Source organism: Anser cygnoides, chromosome 3, assembly GCF_040182565.1.
Source record: "Anser cygnoides isolate HZ-2024a breed goose chromosome 3, Taihu_goose_T2T_genome, whole genome shotgun sequence".
NCBI lineage: Eukaryota > Metazoa > Chordata > Aves > Anseriformes > Anatidae > Anser > Anser cygnoides.
Window position 1 is genome coordinate 14172887 of NC_089875.1, and position 16778 is coordinate 14189664.

Genomic DNA, 16778 nt, shown 5'->3' on the forward strand with positions numbered 1-16778 from the left:
AGCCGCGACGCGCACGCGCAGTGGTAGCCCGGGACGGGGCGGGGGGGGCGGTGCGCAAGATGGCGGCCGCGGCGCTGTGCCGGGCCCTGGGGGCGCTCGCGCTGTCGGCTCCCCGCGCCGCTGTCGCCGCTGTCGCCGCCGCCCGGCCTGTCGCGATATCGCCGTCCGGCGGGGCCCTGGCGGCCGCCTGCCGCTGCCTGAGCGCCTCGGCGGCGCGCTGCACCACCGACCCCACGTGGAAGTGCCGCGTCAAGTACACGGTGCGGCCCGTGGGCATGAGGAAGACGGGGGGGCGCGACCACACAGGTGGGCACCGGGGGCTGAGGGGACCCGGGGGCTGAGTGGGCACCGGGGGGCTGAGGGGATCTGGGGGGGGGCACCGGGGCAGGGGGGGGACGCTGGGGGGCTGAGGTGACCTTGGGGACTGAGGGGACCCGGGGGGCTTAGGGGGCACCGGGGGCTGAGGGGAGCACCGGGGGGGCACCGGGGCTGGGGGCACCGGGGCTGGGGTGGGCACTGGGGGGCTGAGGGGACCCGGAGGGTGAGGGTGGCACCGGGGGGCTGAGAGGACCTGGGGGGGGCACTGGGGCTGGGGGGGGACCCGGGGAGCTGAGGGGACCCCGACCCGTGTGGAGCCACCCCCCCCCCATCCCACAGGTCGCATCCGTGTGCGGGGCATCGGCGGGGGCCACAAGCGGCGGTACCGCATGATCGACTTCCAGCGGCTGCGCTACGAGGAGGGCACCGAGAAGGTCATCGGCGTGCGATACGACCCGTGCAGGTGAGCGCCGGGCGCCGCGGGCGGGTCCTGCAGTGCGGTCGGCCCTGCTCTGACCGCCCGCCCGCGCCTTCCCCCCCCCCGCCCCCCCCGCAGGTCGGCCGACATCGCGCTGGTGGCCGGCGGCAACCGGAAGCGCTGGATCATCGCCACGGAGAACATGCAGCCGGGGGATATCATCAAGAACTCGTCCCGCATCAGCAGGATGGCAGGTGCACGCCCCGGGGCTGCGTGCCCGCCCTGCTGGGGGCCCGCTGGCCGCTCCGTGCCACGCTCACCGGGTTGTCCCCCGCAGTGTCGGCCAACGAAGGGGACGCCTACCCGCTGGGGGCCCTGCCCGTGGGCACGCTGATCTGCAACCTGGAGAGCCACCCCGGCAAGGGAGCGCAGTACATCCGCGCGGCCGGTGCGTCTGCGCGGGGGCACCCGCTGGCTGTCCTCTCCTCTCCCCAAAGCCGTGCCCTGTAGGGGTGGGGACAGCTGCGTGACGCTGCCTCCCGAGGGTGTCCCTGAGGGTCTGTCCTCCGGAGGAGGTGCTGCATGAGGGGCACGGGTGTTTGGGGGCGTGCTCCCCGTGGTGGTTTGGGACAAAGTCCTGCCGCTCAGCACAGCTCCCTCCTCCTCTCGCCCGCTGCAGGGACTTGTGGGGTGCTGCTGCGGAAGGTGAACGGGACGGCCATCGTGCAGCTGCCCTCCAAGAGGCAAATACAGGTAGCGGAGCCGCGCCGGCCCTTCCCCAGCCGCCTGGCCCCTAGCTCACAGCGGGGGGCTCACGGCTCTCCTCTGCCCCCCCCAGGTGCTGGAGACCTGCGTGGCCACGGTGGGCCGCGTCTCCAACGTCGACCACAACAAGCGGGTGATCGGCAAGGCGGGCCGCAACCGCTGGCTGGGCAAGCGCCCGCACACGGGGCTGTGGCACCGCAAGGGCGGCTGGGCTGGCCGCAAGATCAGGCCGCTGCCGCCCCTCAAGAGCTACGTGCACCTGCCCCGCGTGGCATCCACGCTGGGCCAATAAAGCGGTGTGTGCGCCTCCGCCGGTGTGTTATTGCCGTTAATGAACGGGGGGGAGGGGACTCGCAGGGCCCAGCCCCTGGCCGTCCCTCCCCTCGCGCATGCGCGCCGTGCCGCACACCCGGAAGCAGCGCAGAGCCGCTCGCTCTGTGAGCCGGTCCCGGTGGCAGCGGGGATGCTCGCTGCGTGACGTCACGGCTGCCCGGTACTCCCTGACATCATGCAAGCGCTGCAGCCTCCGCTTCCAGGGGCTGGGCCTGGGCCCCCCGGTAGCCCCGTTACCCCCGGTACCGGCCTGCTGGTGCCGCTGGGCCCCGAGCTGCAGGCCTGCCCGCGGGAGCTGCTGCGGCAGCGGCGAGGCCACGACGGGCAGCCGCAGTACCTGGTCCGGTGGAGCCTCGTCCGCTCGGAGGAGCGAGCGGCGGGCGGCGGCTCCTCCGCGGGGCCCGATGCCGGGAGCGTGTCGCTGTGGATGTCCGCGGAGGAGGCGTGCGCCAGCTGCCCGGCGCTGCTGGGTGAGGGGAAGCCGGCGGGGCCGCGGGCCGAGGAGGAGAGGGCGGCCGGCCCGTTCCCCGTGGGCGGCGCGGCGCCGGACGAAGCCTCGCTGCGGGAGATGGAGGCCGACGTCGGGAGCCTGGTGCGGCGAGCCGGCCGGCAGCTGGGCGGCACCGGGGCCCCCGAGGCCACCTCCGTGCTCAACACCATGCACGTGCTGAGTGCCTACGCCGGCATCGGCTCGCTGGCGGGCGCCTTCAGGGAGACGGGAGCCCTCGACCTGCTGGCGAAGATGCTGTGCCACAAGGAGAAGCAGATCTGCCGCAGCGCCGGCAAGATGCTGAGGGTCCTGGCTTCGCACGACGCAGGTGGGGGGGCTGGGAGGGAAGCAGCGTGCCGTGGGGCTCGTTCATGGCAGTGCCCCCGGTAGCTGATTTTGGGGACACACGCTGTTCCCACTGTGGTGGCTGGTAGCTCAGAGCCCACCCCCCCCCGTGCTCCTGTCACTGGCACCGAGACCCCCCTGGCCACCCCAGTTGCTGGTGCCAGATTGCTCCCCACGTACACAGCTCTCCCCAGTAGCTGGCGTGTAGTCCTTGCAGGGCACATGCACATGCACAGGAGAGAGAGATGTTTTATCTCTCATGTGTCTGAGGGTGGCATGAGGGGTGCCTTTAGGGGGCCTGAAGAGTTTCTGTTGCTTTTACAGGGAGCTGGGCTTATGTCCTGCTGTCCCTGAGCCAGCAGGATGGCATCGAGCAGCACATGGACTTTGACAGCTGCTACACCTTGCTGGAGCTGTTTGCTGAGACGACATCGTCGGAAGAGCGCTGCATGTCCTTTGAGGACATCCACCTTCCACAGGTAGTAGAAGATCCTGGGTTCGGGGGAGCGAGCCGGGGTGGAGGCTCTCAGCCAGGCAGCCCCTGAGGGCCCTGCCCGTTGCAGATCCCCGGGAAGCAGCTGTTCGCCCTGGTGAAGCGCTACCTGCGCGTCACTTCCCTCCTGGACGAGCTCGGCAGCGGCAAGGAGCAGGGCGAGGAGCAGCCGGAGAGCAGCCGCGTGAAGCAGGAGTTTGAGTTCAGCATGGCGATGGCCGGCCTCATCGTGGAGCTGCTGCATGCCATGGGCTGGGAGCACAGCCACGAGCCAGAGCCGCCGGCCCGACAGGAGGCGAAGCCTCGCACCGCCCGCTCCATCTTCCAGCACGGGGCCGCATCCTGCACCGCTGCCCAGGCAGCCCCCGCTCCCCCACCGAAAGAGCCCAGCGCCTTCAAGACGCGCTCGGCCTTCCCAAGCCGCAGCAGCTACGTGGAGTACGTGCGGGCGCAGCTGGTGCGCGGCATGCGGGTGCGCTTGCTGGAGGACTACGAGCAGGTCAGCGCGGGGGACGAGGGCGAGTTTCGCCAGAGCAACGACGGCACGCCGCCTGTGCAGGTACCCGCCGCTGGGAGGACGGGGCCAACGAAAGGCCTCTCAGCACTGCTGTGGAGCCTTGCGTGGGGGCAGCACGGGTTGTCTTCTGTTCCCTCGGTCACCTCTGTGTTGTGCTCTCCTCCGCAGGTGTACTGGCAAGCCCTGGGCTGCACTTACTGGGTTCACTGGCACATGGTGGAGATCATCGGCTCTTCGGGGCAGGAGGAGCAGGAGGGCCGGCAGAGGGGGACGACGCTGACAAACAGCCACAAACTGGCAGCGGGTGAGCATCGCGTTGGCTGGGTCTTCAGCTCTTCTGACCAGCCCTGCTGGCGCTGTGGGTGCTGCTGGTGCTGGGTGACCGAGCCTTGCCCTGGTCCAGGCGCTGTGGGAGCAGTTTGGCAGAGCCCTCAGCTAGAGGTGCCCGTTTCGGCTCCGTGCTTCTGCTCCTGGCACATTCCCTCCCTCCTGTCGCCTCCCAGTCCTGCGGCAGGCTGGGGGGCGCGGGGACCCCTCGTGCCCCGGCCGCACGCGAGCTCTCTGTGGGAGCGAGGGGCCTGCAGCAGAGGGGGAGCTGGCGGAGCTGACGCTGCCTCTCCTCGCTCCGCTGTCCTGCAGTCGCGCAGCCGTTCTTCTCCAGGCCCCTGGGGGGGCTGTACTCCCTGCCGTACCTGGGGGAGCGGCCGAGCAAGGCTGCGGAGACGCTGAGCCGCGCCGAGTGGTGGGAGCTGCTCTTCTTCGTGAGGCAGCTGGAAGCGCAGGAGCAGGAGGAGATCGCCGGCCTCGTCCAGCGGGAGCAGGCAGAGCAGGTGGGGGCCGAGGGGGCGAGGGAAGGGAGCGGGGCCCCGTGGCGGTGCGGCCTCGGTGTCCGGCTGGGTCCTGGCCCTCGCAGGGGGCGCGGGGTCCACGTCCGCGGGGGCTGACGCGGCCCCGTCTGTGCAGCTGCCGGGGCTGGACGAGGACGCCCTGATCCGGCTGCCGGTGCCCGCGGGGCTGGCCCAGAAGGTGCTGCGGGTCTTGGAGGAGCGGAGCCGGGGCAGCGCCCGGGGCCACCTGCGCGGCTCCCGCGTCTACGGCAAATACTGGCCGGGCAGGGGGGCCGAGCGGGACGGCGGGGGCAGCCCCGCGGCGTCCTCGGAGGGTGCCGGCTGCGGGAGCGCCGGCCCTGGAGCTGCGCCGGCCGAGGCAGCGAGGGCCGAGGACGGCGTCTGTGCGGTGTTCAAGTCGGATTCCCAGCTGTTCGGCGAGCTGCTGGAGAGGGAAGGGCTGCGCTTCCCGGAGGCGCCGGAGAGCAGAGGTGAAGCCCCCGGGGCACGGGCAGGGCGCTGCGGGCGCTGGGGCTGCGGGCGCTGGGGCTGCGGGCGCTGGGGCTGCGGGCGCTGGGGCTGCGGGCGCTGGGGCTGCGGGCGCTGCTGCCGCCCTGACGGCCCGGCCGCCCTCTGGCAGCGTGCGGCGGCTGTGAGGGGGCGAGCGGCAGGGGCTCGCTGGAGGAGGTGGCGCAGGTGGCGGAGGCGATCCGGAGCAGCGGCTGCGAGGCGGAGCTGCGCGTAGCGGGGCTGCAGCACATGGTGAGGGTCCTGCAGGAGGAGCCGGAGCCGGAGCAGCAGGAGGGCGGCGAGGCCCGGGGCGGGCCGGGGACCAGGTGCGTGGGGGAGCCGCGTGGGTGCTGCCCGCTGGGGCTGCCGGGGTGACCCCGACACGGACAGGGGAAGGCGGCTGGAGGGTCTGGGTGCCAGGGCCCCCTCCTGAGGCGCCCTCCGCGCGCAGGGAGAAGCTGGTGAAGGCGGCGGTGGAGCTGCTGAGCGCCGAGGCGGCCGAGAAGCGCCTGGTGGTGCTGGCGCTGCGGCTGGTGGCCCTGCTGATGGAGCGGCGCGACTGGCGCGTGCCCTTCGCCATGGAGGGCGGCGTGCGGGCCGTGCTGGCCTGCATGCGGCAGCACGCCGCCTCCGCCCTGGTGCAGCAGGCGGGCCTGGCGGTGAGCGGCGCGGCCGAGGGGACGCCGCGGGCGGCGGGGCCGGGCTGGGGCTGGCCCGCGGGTGGCGGAGGCGCCCGCCGCCCGCTGAGCCGCCCCGGGCCCCGCAGGCCCTGAAGGTGCTGGTGGGAGCCGGGGCCGGCGAGCCCGGAGGAGCCGTCGGGAAGCCCCCGCCCCTGAGCCACGGCGACGCGCAGCTGCTGCGGGAGGTCTTCGCCAGCATCGGCTCCGCCTGCGGCGAGGGCTCACCAGGCCTGCTGAGCGCCATCCCCGCCGCCGTGCGCGCCATGCAGAGCGTCCCGGGGTAGGGACGGGGCCCGGGGCGGGCGGCCGCGGGGCCGGGGGGGCTGAGGGTGGCTCCACGTCGCCGTGTCCCCGCAGGGGCGCCTCGGGCGTGCGGAACGGCTTGCTGGTGCTGAGGATGCTGGTGGACGGCCACCGGGGCCTGGCGGAGCGGCTGGTGAGCGGCGAGCTCCCCGCGGTGCTGCAGAGCTGCTGGCGGGACGGGCAGGGCGCCGGCGGCCCCACGGCGCTGCTGGCCCTCGGCGTGATCAACTGCCTGGCGGAGCACCGGCTGCCCCTGGGCCCCGAGACCCCAGGTACCCTGCGGCCGCGCCCCCTCCCCGTGCCAGGCCCCGCGGCGGGCACGGTGCCTGGGCTGGGCCCGCCACCTCCTTGGTCCCGGTCCCGCAGGCGCAGAGGCCCTGCTGGAGGCGAGGGAGCCCGCGGGCGGCCCGGGGGACTGCGCCTTGTCCGAGGACGTGGTGGTGGCCCTGGAGCGGCAGCTCTGCGGCGGGGGCCCCGTCCCCTCCGGCGAGGCGTCGCAGGAGCGCCGGTGCTTCCAGATGCTGCTGCGCAGCCTGGAGCTGCTGGGGGCCGAGAAGGCCGTCGGCCTGCGGATCCTCAGGTGGGGCCGGGGGGGCTGCGAGGGGGCCTGGGGGCCCTGCAGGACGCGCCCCTGCGGGCTCGGCCCCGGCCTGGCAGGGGGAGCAGGGCAGCGGGGCTGCCCCTGGCGGGGCCGTCTGCGTGCCGAGTCCTGAGCGGGCCCTGTCCGCCGCTCAGGATCCTGAACAAGTTCCTGGACGGCTACCAGGAGGACGCGCTGCCCTGGCACGAGTGCGTGGAGCCCTGCTTGTCCTCCCTGAGCACCCACGGCAGCGACCGGGAGGTGAGGGGGCCCCGGCACTCCTGGTGGGCGGGGACGGCTTGGCTGGCTGTGCCGGGGGTGCGTTGGGGCCCCTGCCCGCAGCAGCCCGGCCTCGTGGCACGCACTGGGAGCGGCCGTGACAACCGCGTCCTGGTGGCTGCGTGCCCAGCGGCAGCCCGGTCCCTTCGGAGAGGGGCTGGAGCGCTGCGGCACGGCGCCGGTGGGGCCCCGCGGGCTGCCGGCGCCGGGCTGGCCGCTCAGGGCTGCCTCCTCCGCAGGTGGTGCAGGAGGTCGTCGGCTTCCTGCACCGCCTGGCCGCCGCCAGCAAGGACTGCGCGGTGGCCATGTGCCGCGCGGGCGCCCGCGAGGCCCTGGGCAAAGCCCTGGAGAAACACAGCTCGGCCGTGCCGATGGCGCCGGCCCTGCTGGAGCTGCTGAGCGACTGCGAGAAGTTCACCGGCCTCCACCGGACGCTGACGGGCAGCATCTTGGCCGGCTGCATCCAGGTGGGCCTGGGCAGCCAGGGAGCCCGTCGGCGCGGGGCTCTGGGTCTGGGGGCAGCCCCCGGCTCTCCGCCCGCTGCAGCGGGCGCAGGGGAGGAGGAGGCAGGCCCCCAGTAACCGCCCGCCCCCGTCCCCCAGCTGGCGCTGGGGCAGATCGAAGAGCACCGCCGGAGCCAGCGGCCCATCAGCATCCCCTTCTTCGACGTCTTTCTGCGCAACCTGTGCCGAGGTGAGCGTGGGGAGCGGGGCCCCCGCGCCTGCTGTGCGTGGGCTGGCAGCTGGAGGCTCCGCGCGCTCTGCCCGCAGGCTCCAGCGTGGAGGTGAGGGAGGACAAGTGCTGGGAGAAGGTGCAGGTCTCCTCCAACCCGCACCGCGCCAGCAAGCTCACGGACAGGAACCCCAAGACCTACTGGGAGTCGAACGGCAGCACCGGCTCCCACTTCATCACTGTGCACATGCAGTGCGGGGTGGTGGTCAGGTAGGGCTGGGGGCCCCGGGGGGGCAGGGGCCGTGCGGGGAGGAGGTGGCTTCGGGGCTCTGCGCGAGCCCTGCCCACGGGCCCCATCCTGGGGGTTGTGGGACCTGGGCAGAGGCGTGTGGGGCTGGTGGGGGGCAGCTGGGCATCACCACGTTTGCCGCATTGCAGGGAGATGAGCATGCTGGTGGCCAGCGAGGACTCGAGCTACATGCCGGCCCGCGTGGTGGTGCTGGGGGGAGACAGCCCTGCCGCCGTCGGGACGGTGCTCAACACCGTGAGTCTCGCCCAGGCTGCTCGGGCCACACGGCTGCTCCTGGTGCCGCCCGATGAAGGCGGCCGGGGGAGCGTGGGGGCGGCGGGGGCTGGCTGCGCAGCACGCTGAGGGCTCACCGTGTGCCTGCAGGTGAGCGTGCTGCCCTCGGCCAGCAGGGTGGTGCTGCTGAGGAACATGACGCGCTTCTGGCCCGTCATCCAGATCCGGGTGAAGCGGTGCCAGCAGGTGGGGAGCCGGGGGCCAGCCCGGGGGCTGGCGGCGCAGGGCAGCGGGGCCGTGCGCGAGGAGCTGAGGGCCGAGCTCTCCCGCAGGGCGGCATCGACACGCGTGTGCGCGGCATCGAGGTGCTGGGGCCCAAGCCCACCTTCTGGCCCGTCTTCAGGGAGCAGCTGTGCCGGCGGACGTTCCTCTGCTGCACCGCCCGGGCGCTCGCCTGGTGCCAGGAGATCCGCCGGGACCGGGGGCGGCTGCTGCAGCTCTTTGGCAAGTGAGTTCCCTGCCGGCCGTGCCCCCCGCCGCTGGCAGCCCGAGAGGGGCCGCAGGAGCAGCGGGGGTGTCCCGCGCTGGCCGGGAGGTCCCTGGCTGGGGGCGTCCTGCCGGGCTGCCGGCCCCGGGAGCCCTTTCCTGGGGGAGGCCGTGCCCGCCGGCGGCGCCCGGTGCTGCGGCGCGCTGCCCGCTGGCTGTTGCAGGCTGAACCGGGCGCTGCGGCACGAGCAAGACTTCGCCGAGCGCTTCCTTCCTGACGACGAGGCGGCCCGGGCCTTGGGCAGGGCGTGCTGGGAGGCCCTGGTGAGCCCCTTGGTGCAGAGCATCACCAGCCCAGGTACCTGCTCGGGCCGCGCCGGGCCCCTCCCCGCGCCGCCCCGTCCTGAGGCGCCCGCCCTGAGTCTCTGTGGCCTCGCAGACCCCAGCGGCGTCAGCCCCCTGGCCTGGCTGCTGAGCGAGTACCTGGGGAGCGGGGAGCCGGCCCAGCGCCCCCCGGCCCGCGGCGCCGCCTTCGGCTCCTGCGTGCGGCTCCTGACCCAGCTCCTGGTGCACGTGGACCCTGGCGGCATGGAGCCGGAGGAGGCGAGGGCGGCGGGTGAGCGAGGGGCTGCCCTCGGGAAGGGGCCACGAGTCCCGGGCCGCAGCCGTGGGGAGCCACGGGGGGCTCTGCAGAGGGCCCCGGGGCCCGGGGAGGGCTCGTGGCCGTGCCTCCCCCGTGGCCGTGCTGCCGGCACTCCGTGTGCGGGGCCTGCCCGCGAGGCCGCGCTGAGCCCCGGCTGTGCCCCGGCAGGCGGGCAGGAGGGCAGGAACAAGGAGGCGCCGCCCAGGGTGGCGGCGGCGCAGAAGCCGAGCGGCCTGTGGGGCATCGTGCGGTGCTGGCGCGGCGTGGTGCAGCAGCAGGTAGGGCTGGGGGCCGGCCGGGGGGCAGGAGGCGTCAGCGGGACGGGGCTGCGGGTGCTCACCCCTCCGGTGCCGTTCCCTGCAGGTGCAGCGGTTCCTGGAGGCGGCGGGGCAGGCGCCCGATGTGGCGGAGCGGTACTGCGGGCTGTACCGGCGCCTGCGCGGCGCCACGGAGGAGCTCTTCGGGCAGCGGGCTGCCTTCGTGGTGGCCCTGGGCCAGGGCTTCGCGGGGGCGTTGCTGCGGCTCTCCTTCCTCGCCGCCCTGCACGTGAGTCCAGGCAGCGCGGCGCCGGCACCGGGCCCCAGCGGCCATCCCGGGGCCCTTGAGGGTGCCCGTGCCCAGCCGCGGGCACGGAGCTCTGCGCTGGGCTGTGCCAGGGGCCCTCGTCCCCTGCCGGGAGCCCTGGGGGCTCCCCCCCTGCTCCCTGCGGGGCGGCTGCCCCGTCCCTGTGCTGTGCCCACCCCGCGAGCCCCCGCACACCCAGCCCCGTCCCCCGCAGGTGAGCGAGCGGTTTGCCCGCTACCTGGACGGGAAGATCCAGGAGCTCCACGGGGCCGCGGGCAGCACGGGGCTGCTGCAGCAGGTCCTGGAGCCCTTCGTCGTCTTCAGCGGCCTGGAGTTCGCGCACACCTTCGAGAACTTCTACCGGTGAGGGCGGCCGTGGCCCCGCAGGGCCCGGCGCAGGGCCCGCGGGCTGGGGGCGAGGCCGGGGCTGGGTGGCGGCGGCGGCCCTGACCTGCGCCGTGGTTGTGGCAGGCTGTACCTGGGGGAGCGGCTCCTGGCGCAGGGCCCCTCGTGGCTGGAAGGGGCCGTCCTGGAGCAGATCGGGCTGTGCTTCCCCCGCCGCTTCCCCCAGGAGATGCTGAGCGACTTGGCCGAGTCGGAGGAGCTCCGGCGGCAGTTTCGCCTCTTCCAGCTGCAGGAGCGGGACAAGCGGCTGCTGGGGCTGGGCGCGGGCCCGGAGAGCCCTGAGGACGAGGTGAGCGGGGCGGCGGGGCTGGGCCGGGGGCCGCCGTGTTCCTCGTGGGGTCCTGAGCTGCCCTCGCGCCCGCGTGCCCAGGCGCCGGGGGAGGCCTCGGCGGCGGAGGCTCCGGAGGTGACGGTGCTGGCCCTGTCCCCGCGCTGCTGGCCCGTGTCCCCCCTGTGCCACATGGACGAGCCCGGGAGGTTTTTCTCGGCGGCGCTGAGCTCCCCGCTGGGCGACTTCGCCGCCTTCTGCGGGCAGAGTGAGTGTCGCGGGGGGCGCCCGGCGGTGCCGCCGGGTGCGGGGGACGCCCGGCAGCGCTGCCCGGCCCTGGCGCTGGTGTCCCCCGGCAGGCCAGAGCCAGCGGGGCTGGGCGTGCGCGAGGCCCCAGCGCCTGCAGTGGACGTGGCTGGGCCGTGCCGAGCTGCGGTTCGGAGACTGCGTCCTGCACGTGTCCACGCTGCAGATGTACGTCCTGCTGCGCTTCAACGGCACCGAGGTAGGAGCTGGGGCCGCGGAGGCGGGGTGCAGCCGGTGCCGGGGCCGAGCGGGGCCGTGCCCCCCTTCCAGGGGTCTCCGGGCGCTGAGGTTCTCGCCTGGCCGTTGTTCCCCTCCCGCAGGAGGTGGCCGTGGAGTCCCTGCTGCGGGCCACGGGGCTCCCCGCAGAGCTGCTGCAGCAGGCGCTGGCACCGCTGACTGAGGGCGAGGGCGTACTGGTGCAGAGCTGCGCGCTGGGGGGTGAGCGCGGGGCTGGGCACCCTCGGGTGGTGCTGGGCCGCCCCTGGGTGCTGGGTGGGGGCGGAGGGGCTGGGGGGGATGCGGGCGGGCCGGGGCGAGTCCGGCTGCTGGGGCTGAGCCCCAGGGAAGAGGCTGGGGCCTGGGTGCGGGGCCGGGCTTTGGGGTGGGGGCGTGTGTGGGGCTGGGGATCGGGGCTGGGCGGCGCGGGGGGCGCGTGGCCGCGCGGGCGGTTGGGTCTTGGCTTTGGTCTGCGTGGTGCTGGGGCTCGGGGCCGCGTGTGGAGCCGGGGCGTGGGGTGACGGCAGCGGTGGGAGGCCCCGGGCCGGGCGCAGCAGCCACGCGGGCGCCCTGGGGCTCCTGCAGGGACCGGCTCGGGGCCCGGCTGACCGTGGGCCGGGTGCTAGCTCCAGGTGCCCTGCGGCTGAACCGGGCGGCCCTGGCCCAAGCCTCCGGCCGCCACCTGAGGCTGCTGCCCCGGCAGAGGTACCTGCGGGCAGAGAGGGCTGAGAGCGGCGCCCTGGAGAGGAAGAGGAACGTCCTCTGCTGCCTCATCACCCGTGTCCTCAAGGCAGAGAAGCAGCTGCACATCGACAACCTGGTGTTCAGGGTATGGAGGCTGAAGGTGGGGGGGCGCGGAGGGGCCGCCCGGGTGCCGTGCCGTGTGCTGCCCTGCAGCGCAGCGCTCCCTCGCTGTTGTAGGTGATCGATGCCTGTCAGAAGGGTGAGCTGGGGCCGGGGCTGCAGTTCCTGAGCTTCTGCTGCCACAGCGTGGACGTGCTGTCGTGCGTCCTGCACCTGCTGAACCAGGGCTACCTGCGGCGCCAGGAAGGGAGGCCCCACGTCCTGGAGTACGTCCCTGCTGAGTCCCCACCGCCTCCCACCTCCCAGGCCCAGCCCCAAGTTGCCTTCCAGACTGTAGAGATCAAGACAGGTGCAAGCCCAGCCGCTGCTGAAAGGAGACAGACTTTCTCCACCTTCAGGTAGATAAGGACCAGGCTGGGCCAGCAGGACAGGGGCTGGGCCCAGCCCTTCGTGAGGACTTCCATTTTGAATAAACGAGCCAAGCTGCACCCAGTCCCAGTGGCTGATCTGTCAGAGAGCTGCAGCTGGCCCCTGGGGTGGAGGTGGTGGGCTTATGCCTCTGGCTTCCACCTCCCTGGGGTGGCCCTGCTTGCTCGAGAGGTGCTGGTTGCTGCCTTCACGCTGTTTTGTTCTCGCTGAGCCGTGCCCTTGGGCATGGAGGGAGCCACACCACCGCCGCCGTAATGGTACCAGCATTAATTTATTAAAATTAATCCCGAAAAGTAACCGTACAATAAATTTAAAAAAAATAGAATCTTGTAAAAAAAAACCCAGGTGCCCCCATGCTGCACCTCCAGCTGGCAGCACCCTGGGGCAGGGCTGGTCGGGGAGGGATGTGGACATGAGGGGTGATCCCCCCCCCCGGCAGCCTGGGGCCGGCCTCGGCAGCACCTTGCCAGCCGCAGCAGCGGGGCTGCGGGGGGACGAGGAGCGTGGCTGAGGCTCAGCCCCGTGGGGCAGGGCCAGGCCCCAGCAGCATGGGGACAGCAGCAAGGGCTGGTCGAGGGCAGGGGGCCCTGCTCAGCACCGCCCCCCCCCCCACGCTGAGCAGCCCCGGTTGTGGCTCCGGCGCTGGGAAGCTGCCCGGGCCCAGCCCAGCTGGGGCCCCGACGGCCGCAGCGGGGAAAAGGGGGGCCCGGAGAACCCCCCCCCCCGGGTCCCCGCTGGCCGGTGCCAACCCTTGTCCCAGGCTGCTGTTGGGGGTGAGGGGAGGCAGATGGCGTGGTGCCCTGGCTGGTGTCAGAGGATGCGTGGAGCCGGTCTCAGTGGCCTCACCGTCACGGGGCTCGGCCCCCGGGGAGCGGGGCGGGTGTGGAGGTCCCTCTGCAGAGCTGGAGGGGCTGGGCTGCGGAGCGGGGGGGCTGCGAGCACATCTGGCCCACCGCCTCCTCAGCTCCATCCCAGGGCTGCCCCGCGTCTCACACGCTCTTCGAGTAGCCGAAGATGCCCACGGGGAGGTACTTGACATGCGTCGGCCACTGTGCCGCCAGCTGGAAAAACTTCACGTCGTTCCACTCCACCCCGTCTATGGAGACTGAGAGGAGAGGGGGCGGTGAGGCGCAGCCCCGGCCCCCCAGCTCTGGCGCCCGCGGCCCTGTGGGGCTGGCGCCTCCCCTCACCTCGCAGCATGGTGTTCTGGTGCTTGGCTGTGCAGATGAGGCGTGTGATCCCTTCGATGACTTGGCTTTTGGGCTCCAGGTCCTTCTCTTTCGGCTTCTTGCTCAGGAACATCACTGGGGGGGCCGTGGCCAGACAAGACCAATGTCAGGATGTCCCCACCCGGCCCGGGGCGGGACCCCTCGCCCCAGGGCTGCCTTCACCGCCTTGTTCCTGCTGCGCCAGGTCCCAGCTCTGCCCTCCCACAAGCTCCCCCCCTGCCCTTTTTACAACTGGCTGTGCCCCCAAAACTGGAGAGCCCCCCAGGGCAGGTTTAGGAGTTACCTTTCTTGTTCTTCTCCTTGGTGACCACGGTCATGGCCATGGTGCTGGGCGGCACCAGCTCCCCTATGCCGGGGATGCGGCTGACCTGGAGCGAGCGGAAGTTGCTCTTGAGCGTGTTCTTGATGCCCGTCTCCCTCTTCTCGCCCTCCTTCTTCCTGTCCAGCCCCTGGGTCGTCCAGTAGTCCACCTGCAGGCCCATCACCTCCACGCCGGGGCTCAGAGACCTGGCCGAGAGGGGAGCACCCCGTAACCCAGCTGAAGCCTGCCCCGGGGCAGCCCTGGGACGTGGCAGCCTGGCCTGGGAGCACCCCAAACCCTCGTGCCCCAGCACCCGCTTCCTTACCCGGCCCCCGAGAGGCCGCTGCTGACAGACGGGGAGGGCGGCGGGGTGCTCACGGTCTCCTTGCCGTAGGGGGCTGCTCCACTGGCAGTTGGCGTTGAGCTCAGCAGCGAGGGAGCGCAGGCTGTGGCATCGTCCGAGTCCACTGGGGAGGGAAAGGGGGGGTCAGGGGGGGCTGGGGGACACCGCCAAGGAGCTCCCTGTGGTGCGGAAGGGGAGGGCAGGGACTCACCGGAGGCGCTGAAGGACTGCTCCACCAGGCCCACCTTCACGACCTGCAAGGAGAGACAAGTGAGACAAGCCCCGCCAGCACCACCCCTCTCCCCCAGCCCCAGTTGCCCCCCGGCTCCTCCTCACACTCACCCCCACGAAGGGTACAAACTTCTGGCAGGAGTCCTCATCGGGGCTGCGCGAGGAAGAAAGGCTGGTCAGGGGCTGGGGGCGCCGACTGCCACGCTGGCCGGCCTCGTGGCTCGGGGACCCTCGCGCTGGCAGGGGCCGAAGCCGGCTCCTGGCCCCTCTCCTCTGCCCTCCCTCCCCCGGGACACCCTGTCCCCGACATGGCAGCACAGGGCACGCTACACAAGGAGGCAAGGAGTCGGCCCCTCCGGTGCCGGGAGAGGGCTTGCATGCGGGAGGGCAGCCCTGCCCCGCTCTGGGGCCGCGGCTCCTCTGCACGGCAAGGGGGACGGACGCACATGGGGTGGGGAGGGAGGGCGGGCCAGGCAGCGGCACAGCAAGCACAAGCCAATACCTGATATAAAAATCAAAATAGAGACTTCTCTTCCTTGGGTGCCAGAAACCAAGAGAAGGGAGAGGTGAGAGCGCAGCTGGAACACGAGCATCAACCCCCCGGGGCGGCACGGTGCTGGCTCGCAGCCCCCAGCCCGGCCCGGCCCAGCCCAGGCAGTCCGTCCCCGCCGTCCCGCAGCCGCTGCGGGGGCCGTGCACGCCAGGGGGTGGCAGGGGGGGGGCAGCGCGTGGCCTCACTCAGCTTGTCCCCCGTCTCCCGCGTGCCCCTGAGGCAGGAAAGGCGACCGCGGGCTACGCTCACCTCTTCTGCTTGTACGTCAGCATGGCCTCGGAGATGGGGAGCTGGTGGGAGAGGCTGGCTCCGGCGATGAACTGGGTGACGCGGCCCGCGATGTCCACAGTGTCTGCGGGCACAGGGAGCGGTGAGGGCACCGAGTGCTGCTGGGATTCCCTTCGGGGCGCCGCCGGCCCCGTCGGGCCCCGCTCCTCACCTGCGGCGGGCGGCTCAGCCCTGCTGAACAGCTCCCGCCACGCCGTGTCCAGGAAGAGGGTGCTGTACTTGTTATCCACCGAGGCCAGGTACTTGGCGAGAGGGTGGGAGCCTGCGGGCGAGAAGGGGGACGCTGGCTCCAGGCGGGGGGGGGCCTGGGGCGGTGGGGGAGGACAAGCCAGGCTCGCGGTGGCTCTCACCCAGTGGCACAAGCAGGAAACGAAGGTAGTTGAGCCAGTCGGGTGTCTTGCTGGCCAGCTGCTCCACGAAGAACCGGAGGACCACGCTCAGGTAGCTCTGGTCCCCTGCCACGACCACCTTCACCGGGGGAGGCATGTGGGAGTTACAGTTACAGCTGCCAGAGGGAGAGACGGAGACCGTGATGGACCCTTGGTGGCTCAGCGGGTGGCACGGGGACATGCCCTGCCAGGCCAGCCAAGCCCAGCCCGCTGCTGCCACAGCGTCCCAGTGAGCCCCGGGGGGACCGGTGCCCTCCCCGGCCCTTCCCCGCAGCGGCAGGGAGCCGCCGGACTGAGCCCGAGCTGCACTCACTATCGCTGGATGCGGGAGACGGTGGTGTTGAAGGCCGCCTGGATGTCCGCCACTGAGCAGGTGGACACGACCAGCTGCTTGTGCGCCAGGAGCTGCTCGCTCACGTACTGCCAAGGTAGAGAGCCCGGGGTGAAGCCAAGCCGCGGGTGCCCCACGGGGCCACACCTGCCCAGGCCCTACTGGGATGGGGCTGGGGCCCCTGTCCCCACCGCGCGCTGCACGGGAGGGCTGCCACCACCCGGACATCCCTGGCTGCTTACCCGAGTGTCCCCGCTCCTCCCAGCCCCTGCTCTCGTCTCTGAGCACAGCAGTCACCAGCCTGCACTGGCAAGGGCACAGCTGTCCCAGGAGCCGGGCTGTGCTCCCTGAGATAACGGGGCTGATCAAGGGACCCTCTGATTTAGCCCTGCCACCCCAGAGCAGGGCCCAGCTCTGTGCTCAGTCCCTCCTTTGTTCGTTCCCTTCTCTGGCTCTCTCTCCCACGGCACTCCAAAACGCTTCTGCGTCTCTTCAGGTGTTTGCATGCAGCTGAACGGCGCTGCTGTGCTAGACCGGGGGGCTTAGAAGAGGCCACGTCAGGGTCTGGGAGCAGATACCACTCCTTTTTCCCTTCTCAGGATGAGAGCTAGAGCAGGAACACACCAAGGATGTGCAAGGAGCTTTTCTCCTGCCACAAGCCCTGCCCTGATTTTCCAGCAGGCCCTTCCATCTCCAAGCAGGGAGCAGTGCCTCTTCCGCTCCCCGGGGCCTGGTGCCAGCAGGGGGAGTCCGGCACCTCCGCTGTGGCACCCAGCAAAGCTCTAACCAGTACCAAGCAGCGAGGGCATGAGGCAGGCATCCTGTTAGGCATCCCTGCTGGGACTGCTCCGGGTGCTGTGCTTTGGGGACCCAGCAGCGATGGAGGAGGTGGACGGACAGACCTGTGCACGCAGCTCTGCACTGCAGATGCACCGTGTC

At 72.3% G+C, this 16778-nt stretch overlaps 3 protein-coding genes across 6 annotated transcripts in view; 2 read left to right on the plus strand and 1 right to left on the minus strand.

Moving 5' to 3' along the window:
* Window positions 1-19: 19 nt before the first annotated feature.
* MRPL2 (mitochondrial ribosomal protein L2) lies at window positions 20-1810 on the plus strand. Its single transcript, XM_066993511.1, has 6 exons — window positions 20-306; window positions 658-781; window positions 875-990; window positions 1074-1184; window positions 1416-1489; window positions 1575-1810. The coding sequence occupies exons 1-6, from the start codon at window positions 60-62 to the stop codon at window positions 1791-1793; spliced, it is 891 nt and encodes a 296-aa protein (XP_066849612.1). The 5' UTR covers window positions 20-59; the 3' UTR covers window positions 1794-1810.
* A 56-nt stretch (window positions 1811-1866) lies between these two features.
* On the plus strand, window positions 1867-12233 carry LOC136790331 (cullin-9-like). 4 transcript variants are annotated; one of them, XR_010830052.1, is made up of 29 exons: window positions 1867-2652; window positions 2994-3148; window positions 3233-3721; window positions 3848-3983; window positions 4319-4509; window positions 4643-4997; window positions 5147-5342; window positions 5468-5675; window positions 5783-5976; window positions 6054-6271; window positions 6366-6579; window positions 6735-6840; window positions 7098-7325; window positions 7461-7551; window positions 7629-7800; window positions 7969-8074; window positions 8204-8299; window positions 8386-8561; window positions 8764-8897; window positions 8979-9155; window positions 9351-9460; window positions 9546-9728; window positions 9961-10109; window positions 10218-10440; window positions 10522-10687; window positions 10779-10924; window positions 11046-11163; window positions 11645-11770; window positions 11863-12064. XR_010830052.1 is itself a non-coding variant. In XM_066993490.1 (29 exons), exons 1-29 carry the CDS (start codon window positions 2010-2012, stop codon window positions 12145-12147), a joined length of 5868 nt encoding a protein of 1955 aa, XP_066849591.1. In that variant the 5' UTR covers window positions 1867-2009; the 3' UTR covers window positions 12148-12233. The 4 variants fall into 4 exon arrangements, 3 of the variants coding, with proteins under 3 accessions (XP_066849591.1, XP_066849592.1, XP_066849593.1); XM_066993490.1 differs by having other exon boundaries at window positions 11568-11770; window positions 11863-12233; XM_066993491.1 differs by having other exon boundaries at window positions 11574-11770; window positions 11863-12233.
* Window positions 12234-12426: 193 nt separating this feature from the next.
* LOC106044720 (phosphofurin acidic cluster sorting protein 2-like) overlaps window positions 12427-16778 on the minus strand; it is a 50851-nt gene continuing 46499 nt past the window's right edge. Inside the window, exons 15-24 of the mRNA XM_048079004.2 lie at window positions 15822-15928; window positions 15470-15624; window positions 15271-15381; window positions 15081-15183; window positions 14390-14432; window positions 14259-14301; window positions 14030-14171; window positions 13687-13910; window positions 13365-13478; window positions 12427-13279 (exon numbers count right to left, since the gene is read on the minus strand). Coding sequence (XP_047934961.2) covers window positions 13164-13279; window positions 13365-13478; window positions 13687-13910; window positions 14030-14171; window positions 14259-14301; window positions 14390-14432; window positions 15081-15183; window positions 15271-15381; window positions 15470-15624; window positions 15822-15928 — 1158 coding nt within the window. The 3' untranslated portion in view covers window positions 12427-13163. The remainder of the gene's footprint in view (window positions 13280-13364; window positions 13479-13686; window positions 13911-14029; window positions 14172-14258; window positions 14302-14389; window positions 14433-15080; window positions 15184-15270; window positions 15382-15469; window positions 15625-15821; window positions 15929-16778) is intronic.

Excerpts from the sequence above, each read along its gene's own strand:
- MRPL2 (XM_066993511.1), top strand. The coding sequence starts at position 60 with ATGGCGGCCGCGGCGCTGTGCCGGGCCCTGGGGGCGCTCGCGCTGTCG. Across the intron at positions 991-1,073 it reads CCGCATCAGCAGGATGGCAG|TGTCGGCCAACGAAGGGGAC; the intron begins GTGCACGCCCCG and ends TGTCCCCCGCAG. Across the intron at positions 1,185-1,415 it reads GCAGTACATCCGCGCGGCCG|GGACTTGTGGGGTGCTGCTG; the intron begins GTGCGTCTGCGC and ends CGCCCGCTGCAG.
- LOC136790331 (XM_066993490.1), top strand. The coding sequence starts at position 2,010 with ATGCAAGCGCTGCAGCCTCCGCTTCCAGGGGCTGGGCCTGGGCCCCCC. Across the intron at positions 5,343-5,467 it reads CGGGGCGGGCCGGGGACCAG|GGAGAAGCTGGTGAAGGCGG; the intron begins GTGCGTGGGGGA and ends CTCCGCGCGCAG. Across the intron at positions 7,552-7,628 it reads TCTGCGCAACCTGTGCCGAG|GCTCCAGCGTGGAGGTGAGG; the intron begins GTGAGCGTGGGG and ends CTCTGCCCGCAG.